This window comes from Neoarius graeffei, chromosome 4 (genome assembly GCF_027579695.1).
Source record: "Neoarius graeffei isolate fNeoGra1 chromosome 4, fNeoGra1.pri, whole genome shotgun sequence".
Classification (NCBI taxonomy): Eukaryota; Metazoa; Chordata; class Actinopteri; order Siluriformes; family Ariidae; genus Neoarius; species Neoarius graeffei.
In genome coordinates this window covers 88204060-88215449 of record NC_083572.1, presented here as the reverse complement: position 1 = coordinate 88215449, position 11390 = coordinate 88204060, and the positions used below count along the sequence as shown (strand labels likewise).

The following is an 11390-nucleotide window of genomic DNA, read 5'->3' as shown; positions in this document are numbered from 1 at the left end:
AATTCTACTTCAGTAATTATAGTTATAATATAGTTTAAAAACCATGGATTCTTACCACTTTTCTTGTCCATCATTTGTGTTTTTCAGTGTCATCGACTCTCCCTCTTTCTCTAAATGTTAGCAGACTGTGGAAAGACAAAAAAAAACCTAATTGCTCTTGTTGAGATTAATTATCAAATAACATTCATGTTAATTTGGTATGGTGTATTTGTATGGTGTATTCTTGGTTATTTAATATGGTGCAAGCTGTAATGAAAAAGTATTATCATTGCAATTATTAATGTGTCCAGTATTAGGAAAGAGACCCATCAGAACCCTGAAGGTGCAATTATTTTGTGCAATGAAACAAATTATGCACCATCGACAAGTAAATATAATTTCTTGTGAAGGCTGCTGTAGAGTAACAACGGTGGGAATTCTGAGGACATGTTTGTGAAACATAACTACCGTCTGTGTTCGTGAAAGATGGAATTCATCCTGATGCTGCACATGGTACTGATTTTGATCTTTGCAGTCTGGGCCAGAGGCTTGGAATTTGACCAGACGATTTGATTATTTTGGGAAAGAGATTTTAATCAAAGGTACAAAGCAGTGGTGACTCACAAAAGTTGATCTTCACCTGAAGCCATTGGTGTAGATACAAATTGGTTTAAGTCCCTGTCAAATTTTACAATTCATACCATTTCCCATTATTCATAACCTATTGCAGCTATTGCTATATAATCTGCTCCAAATTTCAAATTATTTCTCTCGAACAGTTACAGACAGCAGCCCAGTCTACTCTTTAGGGAGGAATCTAAAGGCAAAGAAATACAAGCTGTGTTTGCTTTTTTTATGTTGCAATTCAACTGAGAGCCCAAACACTCTCAGAAATCTCCCTGAGTGCCAGAGAAGCACGACAGGATGCCAATGTTGCAGCTGGTGAGCAGGTCATCAATCAACCTGGCAATATAATGTTCTTGCACTCCAACCAAACATCTTGAAGGAAAAGCTGATTGAATTCTGAGCATTTAGCCTACCAGCTGCAAATCATAAAGCAACAGGCAGAACAGTTCCCTAAAACACAGCACCAGGATCTTCATAAAATGGTAGTGTGAAGATCTTTTATTCAAAAAGTTAAAATAACAATGCCTATGGAAATACTTTTCAAAGGAATGTTGAAATGCATTTAAAAATGAAGACAACATATAGCTTATGAACATATCTTCTATGGAAAAATATGTCTTATTAAAGGAAAGGGGCAGCGTGGTGGTGTAGTGGTTAGCACTGTCGCCTAACAGCAAGAAGGTTCTGGGTTCAAGCCCAGTAGCCAACAGGGGCCTTTCTGTGTGGAGTTTGCATGTTCTCCCCGTGTCTGTACAAGTGTGCTCTGGTTTCCCCCACAGTCCAAAGACATGCAGTTAGGTTGAGTGGCTACTCGAAATTGCCCATAGGTGTGAATGGGTGTTTCCCAAGCCTGGAAATGGAAGGGCTGTGGCAGGAAGGGCATCTGGCATAAAACTATGATCCAATTAATATGACATGTGGATCAATAGGGTCCACATGGACCCTGAACTGGCAACAGTGCTAGACAAGGGAGATGATGTCGCATTAAAGGAATAATCCAACCTGGCTGACTTGCATATCTCATCTCATCATCTGTAGCCGCTTTATCCTGTCCTACAGGGTCGCAAGTAAGCTGGAGCCTATCCCAGCTGACTATGGGCGAAAGGCGGGGTACACCCTGGACAAGTCGCCAGGTCATCACAGGGCTGACACACAGACAACCATTCACACCTACGGTCAATTTAGAGTCACCAGTTAACCTAACCTCCATGTCTTTGGACTGTGGGGGAAACCGGAGCACCCGGAGGAAACCCACGCGGACACGGGGAGAACATGCAAACTGACTTGCATATCAACAGATAAAAACAATAAGCAATCTTACTGTTGAGATTGATCTTATTGATCAACTGTTTCCTACTTTACCCACAATGCTGTTTGACTGCTCACTGATCGTGGCACCAGTGGGATTTATCCCCGACTTCATCTCTGCCTAAAAAGAGTGAAGCAGCAGCACTTTAATGCTTTAGTCCATCCAGCTCTCTCACATCCTCATCTGTACACTCTGCTCAAACAGCTTCCAAAGCTTCAACTTTAATGCTAATATGCTGTCATTGCTATCATGCTCCTCATCTTGTAGATCACCAACTAGCTGAGTCAACAATTTCCAATGCTTTCTGGAACGTTGTGTCCGATGTTTGTTGCTTCTACTATTCCTACACTCGCTCTCATTACTGTGACACTGAACATCACTGCTGAGTGATGGTGACTGACTCATCATCAGTGGTGAGTGAGAAAAGAAGCTCTTGCTTTTTGGTTTTAGGAGCTCACAGCAAATCGTGAGTGGTATTCCTTATAAACATCACTGGAATTTTTTTTCTCCTTTTAAACAAACATTGTAACTGTACTAGAAATGTCTCTCTGTGATGTCACCAAGACAACCAATAACATATCAAGCAGGAATAACAAAATGACAGCATCAACCAACAAAATAGCAGCAAACACATCAATACTTCAATGTAAACATATTTAATGTGTTTCAAGGTGGGGTTTTTCTTAAATGACAACGACACTTTATAACATTAATGCTAATTAGAATAAAAATTTATAATCATCATGACTTTATAGGAAGCAAACTTTGAAATAGTGTGATTATGAAACTGATTGACAGCTAAATTGACAGAATCCCACACACTGCAACAAATGCTAAAAATGTACAGAAAAATAGCCTCAATGAGGCTGTAGCTCATACTGGCCACTGTTATTGTGCGAGTTTGAAATCTGATCAATCCTGTGGGAGAAGTAGTGATTTTCATAAAATTGTACGTGACTCCCCTGTAGCCACAGCCATAGCAGGTGGCGCCACCTGGTGAACAATTCTTGTTGGTATATGTCTTTAGAGTCTTCTGGGTGAGTTTCAGTGAAAACGTCCCAGCAGTTTACGAAGCGTAGGATTTCATGTGACAAGTCACTCAAAAATTTCAGACGCCCATAAAATCATAAATATGACATTTGGCACCACCATTTTGACAACATTTATGCACACCAACCTGGGGAACATTGCATGTGAGTTTGATTGAAATCTGATCAGTCCTGTAGGAGGAGTAGCAATTTTTGTAAATTGTGGATGGATGACGACAACGAATGACGCATGACCGCATAAGCTCTTCCGGGCTGGCCTGCGAGGTCATCAGGGATGTCACCTATGCCACACATACAGTACTGTGCAAAAGTCTTTGGCACATGCAATGAAATGCTGTAGAGCAAAGATGGTTTCAAAAAATAATGAAATTAAATGTTTCTACATTTATTTAAAAAAAAAAACCCATAAAGATCAGTAAGCAGTAATGCATGAAAAAAAGTCAATATTTGGTATGACAACCTTTGCTTAAAAAAATAGTAGTCTCAGGTACAATGAGTGCAGTTTTATAAGGAAATGAGCTGTAGGTTTTACTGAGCATCTTACAGAACCAGACACAGTTCTTCTGGACACTTCGACTGTCACACTCGCTTCTTCATTTTGCAGCAAACCCCAGCAGTCTTCATTACAATTTTGTCTAAAAAGTGTCTCTTATATAATCTTCTGTTTTCTTGACTGACATACAAACATTTTTCTGTAACATTTAATTTTGTGCTGGAAAACTAATGTTTGGCAATTTAAAGTGTCTTTGTACTAGTTTCATAATGTAGAAGTCACAAAATAAAAGACTAACAAAGTTTGTACAAAAAAAAAGGTGCCTAAGACTTTTGCACAGTACTTGCTGTTTAATTAGAGACTGAGATTGAGAGAACCTGGCGACTTGTCCAGGGTGTACCCCGCCTTTCGCCCGTAGTCAGCTGGGATAGGCTCCAGCTTGCCTGCGACCCTGTAGAAGGATAAAGCGGCTAGAGATAATGAGATGAGACGAGATGAGATGAGATTGAGAGAGAGAGAGAGAGAGAGAGAAACATGTGTGGACCTTAATGGGGAGGCCTGTGCATGGCCTTCTGTCAACATCACACTGAGGAAGCAGATTTACTTCTCCAGCTGAAATCTAATTACTACCTCATCTGAAGCCTGTGTATTAGGGTGGTCCCAAAATTTTTTTTTTTTAGGATTTTGTTACGACCACCTTACCTTTTTTTTACATTGCCTAAAAGAAGTTATTGTGCGAAATTTGGTTAAGATTGAACAATGTTTAGAGGTGCCACAAAGCCATTAAAGTTTTCACTCAAGACACAATATAAAATAATGTGGCTTATTAACTGTTTCATATTAATACAAACAATACAGTAATATAACTGTGTTCAAAGTAACAATAGCTATTACTTGTCTGTGATTTTCTAAACCCTTCGGTATTATGGTATCTTGTGGAGATAAAAGAACACATAAGGACTTCCCTAGCAGAAGGAAGCTTTCTCCCAGACAGTTCCTTGGAAGTGGGACCAATTAACCAAACATAATTGTCCTTTCTGGTTTTGTGCTTTGCACCACCGGTACTACTTGTATTACTGTTGCTAGCCATCTGAAAAACATAGAAAGAAAAACATTCACAACTTCATCAGCATATTACAATCAGCGCTCATTGTTTAAGAACCCCTTAGTGCATGAAAGTTAACCTTCTATCAGTCTGTAAACTCTTCCTGCCTCTTCTTTTTCATAGAAGTGGCATATTCCCTCTAAAACTGTGACGTTTTGGGGGTTTGAGATCTTCTCTGCAACAGTCTACGCACCAACTAATGTTAATGGCTTAACCCGATTTGCAGCCTCGTGTGGCACCTCTAAATATTAACCAATTTTTCTGAAATTTTGCTTGTTGCCTTCTTTTAGCCTATGTAAAAAAAAAAAATGGTAGGGTGGTCGGAATGTTTAGGTAAAAAAAAAAATTCCCATACATTTCGGGACCACCCTACTGTGTATCTTTATTATACCGTGGATAACATGGATCCCACTGTCCCACATATCAGTGAGAAGGGTTATTTGTTATCCAGCACAGATGATACAGATGACATTGAATTACACTAATGAATAGAGGAACAGAGGAAGTGAGAGAGGGAAGAATTCAATTTGTCTCGCTTTCTCGTGATTACATACATAGATGTAACACACACACACGTGCACCTGCAGGCAGGTCTACAAGCTCAGCAACTGCACCACTGACCACTCATCCATTCAACTAAATCATGGAGAAGAAACAGATCCATTCAGTACTGCTGAAGCAACAACTGCAACTCCCGCATGCCTGTGATTAGTGTTTACCTTGTTGTGACCCCGACTCTGTTCTGAATAATCACGCACGCTTGATATCCAGAGAATGCGGAATATAAACAACTTGTATTATATTTTGCTGTGTAGCAAAATATCCAACTTCAAATGAGGTCTACCAAACGATCAAGTAATTTTACCAGAAAAACACACATGGGTGTAAATATTAGTCTTTACGCCTTCAAAAGTTCTTCGGTTTATCCTTGTGCAGAAATCCTCAAATGCTCTAGGTAAAGCCTTACCATACAGTGTTGCAAATGTAACCCTCTCAAAAAGACAGAACCATAAATCTTGAAGAATCATTTTTTATGAGGGTGTTTTTAAACATTTTTTAAACACCCCTACACTAGAGTGGCAGTTAATAAACTTTACCACTGCCGCAGTCATGATTCTCTTATTACCTACTAGTGCATCTAAAAACAGTTAGAATATTGTGAAAAAGTTAGGGTTTTTTTCATAATTTATTTTAAAAAAAAGGTAAACTTTCATATATTCTATATTCATTACATGTAAAGTGAAATATTTAAAGCCTTTTTTGTTTTAATGTTGATGATTATGGCTTATAGCTCATGAAAATTAGAAATCATGTATCTCAAATTAGAAGAATATTTCCTGAGATCAATCAAAAAAGGATGTAAAAAGATGAAAAGTATATTCATTTATACACTCAACACTTGGTTGGGACTCCTTTACCATGAATTACTGCATCAGCGCAGCATGGCATGGAGGTGATCAGCCTGTGGCACTGCTGAGGTGTTACTGAAGCACAGGTTGCTTTGATAGCAGCCTTCAGCTCATCTGTATTTTTGGATTGAATGTTTCTCATCTTCCTCTTGACAATAGCCCATAGATTCTCGATGGGGTTCAGGTCAGGTAAACTGGCTGGCCAATCAAGCACAGTAATAATATAGTCAGCAAACCATTTGGTCATAGTTTTGGCATTGTGGGCAGGTGCTAAGTCCTACTGGAAGAGGAAATCAGCATCTTCATAAAGCTTGTCAGCAGATGGAAGCATAAAGTGCTCTAAAATCTCCTGCTAAACAGCTGCATTGGCTTTGGACTTGATAAAACACAGTGGACCAACACCAGCAGATGACATGGTACCCCAAACCATCACAGGCTGCAGAAACTTCACACTGGACCTCAAACACCTTGGATTCTGTGCCTCTCCACTCTTCCTCGAGACTCTAGGACCTTGATTTCCAAATGAAATGCAAAATTTACTTTCATCTGAAAAGAGGACTTTGAACTACTGAGCAACAGTGCAGTTCTTTCTCTCCTTAGCCCAGGTAAAACACTTCTGACGTCTCTGGTTCAGGAGTGGTTTGATATTAAGAATGCGACAGTTGTAGTCCCTTTCCTGAAGACGTCTGTGTGTGTTGGCTCTTGATGCACTGACACCAGCCTCAGTCCACTCCTTGTGAAGCTCTCCCAAGTTCTTAAATCGACTTTTTTTTGGACAGTTCTCTCAAGGCTGTAATCATCCTTGTTGCTTGTGCACCTTTTCCAGCCAGTCTTTTCAGCAATGACCTTCTGTAGCTTACTCTCCTTGTGGAGGGTGTCGATGATAATCATCTGGACAACTGTTAAATCAGCAGTCTTCCCCATGATTGTGGTTGCGTGTACTAAACTAGACCAAGAGATACACTGTATTTATAATTTATTACTCAAACTCGAAAGGAAATTTTCTAATATTTTGAGATTTTTATTTTTTGTGATGTAGGCCATAATTATCAAAATTAAAATAGAAAAATGTTTGGAACATTTTAGTTTGTGTAATGAGTCGAGATTATTTTTAAATTTTCACTTTCTTAAATTGCTGATGGAAAATATTGAACATTTTCATGATATTATAATTGTTTGAGATGCACTAATATAACAGGGATACATTGATACTGGTATTACGTCTTGGTCTAATTCTGTGCTCATTTACTCATACTACTACTGGTAAAATTGGTCTGATACCAACATCTGAGACCACGTGACAGCATGTGACATGAACTTAGTGTATGCTGTCACACCAATGAACAGATGACGCAAAGTAATCTGAACGCAATTTCATGATTAATGATCAAAGCAAAGCAGACAGCAAACTGTGCTCTGCAAAAATATCAGGAGGATTACAGCATCTTCCTACAACACAAGTAATCTGATAAAACATCTTGTAACATTTAAACAGTATCTTTACTGGAGACTGCAAGGGCAGGCGACCTGAGTGTGCAGAGCTGTATAAGCAACCATGGTCCTTAAATTCAATGCAGTGAAGTGAGTGTGCAGAGAAACTGTCACACAAGAGAGCAGTCACTTCAGCTGTGCAAGGACTGAGCACTTTGAGCACTGAGGCATGCCTGCTTCGGGTTTTTACTATGCTCTTATGTAAAGCTGCAATTCACAGAATTTTGTGCTCACTGCTCTAAACGCTCAGGTTGGCTTACCTTGCACTCTCTGTTACAACGACTGATTAAAAGCCATAACATTTTAAACATTAAAATTCAGTATGAGAAATTCATTGCTTGCAACACACAGTAGCATAACAAACAAACAGTGCTAAATAAAATGTTCCATGACACCCCTGATTGCTTAACACTAAATAGGTTACTCATGGTGGTATCAGGGGCAGCACAGTGGTGTAGTGGTTAGCACTGTCGCTTCACAGCAAGAAGGTCCTGGGTTCAAGCCCAGAGGCCGACAAGGGCCTTTCTGTGTGGAGTTTGCATGTTCTCCCCGTGTCTGTATGGGTTTCCTCCAGGTGCTCCGGTTTCCCCCACAGTCCAAAAACATGCAGGTTAGGCTAATTGGTGGCTCTAATTTGACCATGAATGGTTGTTTGTCTCTGTGTGTCAGCCCTGCGATAACCTGGTGACTTGTCCAGGGTGTACCCTGCCTCTCACCCATAGTCAGCTGGGATAGGGTCCAGCTTGCCTGCGACACTGTACTGTAGAACAGGATAAGCAGCTACAGATAATGGATGGACGGATGGTGGTATCAGTATCAGATTTAATATTGATGAGTATCAGAAAAACAAACAAAAAAAGCCTCAATGAGGCTGTGTGTGAGTTTGAAATCCGATCAATCCTGTGGGAGGAGTAGTGATTTTTGTGAAACTGAATATGACCCCTGTGTAGCCGCATGCATGGCAGGTGGCGCCTCCTGGTGAACAACTCTTGTTGGTATATGTCTTTAGAGTCTTCTGGGTGAGTTTCAGTGAAAACATCCCAGTTTATGAAGAGTAGCACTTAATGTGACAAGTCACCCAAAAATTTCAGACACCCATAAAATCGTAAATATGACAGGTGGCACCACCATCTTGACAACTTTTATGCACGCCCACCTGACGAGCATTGTATGTGAGTTTGATCGAAATCTGATCAATTCTGTAGGAGAAGTAAACTGTGGCTGGACAATGGATGATGGACGGACGATGCGCGATTGCATAAGCTTATCCAGCCTGGTCTGCAGCCAGATGAGCTAAAAACCAACGTGCAATCCTACTCATACTTGGCCTTAAAATGGTATTGGGCATCACTAGTTCAGTGGAAAATGTCATAATTTCATCATGTGAAGGGTTTTCCTGGGCTTGTTACATGAATATACTGAATAGATGACTCTAACTTTTGTTATGTAGCTTATTAATCCCCTGTATGGTATCCCATACAATTAACATTAAGTTTAACCATTAATTACCTGTTTAAACATTATTAGTACTCTTCTAATTGAAAGTAGCTTCTTGTTTTCCCCTCTGTCCTTTTTTTCTCCCCCCCTCTTCTTCTATCTACATCTACTCCCACATCGAGCAGTGGCAGAAACAGAAATATTTGCTCACTAGTCTTGTTCTTCTTGATGGCAGGCTCCGGATCTAACTAGTCCACATTGCAGACATCTGGAGGAGGGAGTCGAACACAGTGCATCTGTTCTTTAGAGACAAGAAGAGCCTTGAAAAAAAAAAGGAGAGGACCACCAAGATTGTTTATCACATATTATTCGAAGTTTGTGTGTTAAAACACTGGAAAAACATCACACATAAGATATATAGAGGAAAAGGATATTTGTGCTAGATAGAGCACATACAGACATGTATACACACATACACAGAGCTAAAGGCACATAATTCAGCTCCACTACACAGAACAGGAAAAGAGACACAGAATCCAGAGTGTGCAAGCTTTCATTAGACATGTGGGACGACTGGCTATAAATTATTTATTCCAGCCCTGTAGCTAATGCTACTCAGAGCATTGATGGTAAAGAAAATAATGAGAAAACGCTTTCCATTAGTTCTCTCTGGATTCGAGAGATGAAGGGGAGAGTGGAAGGAGAGAGCGGAGTCGAGACAGCGGAGAGGGAGATGCAGAGAAAAGAACTCTGGTTAATTAGAGGAGGCTAGCTGAATGTGTGAAGTCAGAGACAGATTTCCAAGATGGGAAGACAGGGGGTGGGGACAGGGAATGGAGTGATGCTGGGTGATGACAGGAATGGTGACAGCGGTCGGGGGCGTTGGGGTTGGGGGTGGTAAAGGGTGATGGGTGAGAGGGAGCCATGATCTTGAGGTAATGAGTGACAGCAAAACACTAGCTCTTTCTGTGTGTGTGTGTGTGTGTGTCAATTGCTTGACTGGGACATCTCAGATTAACAAGATACAACATCAGAGGTGAAACATACACACATACAGGGGGAGAGAGAGAGAGAGAGAGAGAGAGAGAGAGAGAGAGAGAGAAACTGCTAGATTCCTATATAGATAACATGTACATATTAAAATGGATATCCACTGTCCAAAACCCAGCTCCAGACCTACAAATCATTGAAATGGATAGAAGAAAAATAGACAAAATTCATGGAAAAAAAATTCCTTTCTTTTTTTTTTTTAAGTATCCACCAAGAAGTGCTACCTTCCTACAACTTACACACTGAAAGGGTAGTGAAGCAGCTCAGTAGGGGACTGAAAGTCTGCATGGTAACAACCAGGACACTACACTACAGCAAAGATCCTGAAAGTCAGCAGCATCACACAGTACATGAACACATAATATACACACTCTAACTGCAAAAGAATGAGCAGTAAATATGCACACAGCAGATATAGAGACACACTTATCCACACCTAAATACAAAACGAGCTGGCTGGGCACCAGACAGAATCGACGTTGTCTGCAGGCTGCCTCTGTGCCTGGAGATAAAGCCTGTCTGCTATTCTGTTATTCCTGCACTGCAGCAGCAACCGAGCCACGAAGAAGATGAGGGGAAGAAAAAACGAAAGTGCAGCACTGGAGGAGGGACATGGTCTTACACATCCACACAAACAGAGTGCTCACCTGGGCTGGGAAGGCAACCAGAGAGCGAGCGAGCGAGAGAGAGAGAGAGAATGACAAGAAGAGATGGGAATTCTCTCACCTGTCATTTGTTGCAAAATATTGAGTCGCTCTTCTATTCTCTCTAGACTGCTTTTCTGACCGTCGCTTTTTTCCTTCCTTCCAGTTTCAACCTGACAATACAATACAGGAAGAAAAAGGGGATGAGATGGTAGGGTTTGATTGTCATGAGAGAGAGAGAGAGAGATAGAGAGAGAGAGAATAACAACAAGAGATGGGAATTCTCTCACCTGTCATTTGTAGCAAACCATTTAGTGGCTCTGCTGTTCTACACTGGCCTACATTGGTCATGTGATTGATCAATCACAACACACAGGTTGAAAAAAGAACCCAAATCATATCAATACCAAGAGTAATCATCGTATTGGCAGAAAGGTACGAAAACAGTGCCTCATACTCTGTGGAATGTTCAGTCTACCATTGCAATCCCACCCTGACAACCGCCACCCCTGTTTTTATGTTAGTTAAACTCACATGTTCTCCTGCCGCCGATGCAGTGACCCAGAGAAAGTTGAAAATCTGTCTTGCTCTGCCTCTGTCTGCTCTAGACCTTGTAAATGTGACTGAACTTTGAGTGAACTCCCACAACTCAACAGTGTAATTATTAGTGTTGGGTGGGGGGCAATCATTAACCATGCTATGATAGGTCCACTTCTCTCTCTCTCTCTCACACACACACACACACACACACAATTATCAATGCCTCCACACTAACTTCTCAGACCAGGACACACTGT

At 40.6% G+C, this 11390-nt stretch overlaps 1 protein-coding gene across 2 annotated transcripts in view; it reads right to left on the bottom strand.

Moving 5' to 3' along the window:
• kank4 (KN motif and ankyrin repeat domains 4) overlaps positions 1-11390 on the bottom strand; it is a 127707-nt gene that overhangs the window by 33652 nt on the left and 82665 nt on the right. The window contains exons 2-4 of one of the 2 annotated variants that reach the window (XM_060919960.1): positions 10676-10766; positions 9111-9219; positions 56-125 (exon numbers count right to left, since the gene is read on the bottom strand). In XM_060919960.1, the coding sequence (XP_060775943.1) occupies positions 56-74 (19 nt within the window). In that variant the 5' untranslated portion in view covers positions 75-125; positions 9111-9219; positions 10676-10766. The remainder of the gene's footprint in view (positions 1-55; positions 126-9110; positions 9220-10675; positions 10767-11390) is intronic. The other variant, XM_060919961.1, reaches the window with a different exon arrangement.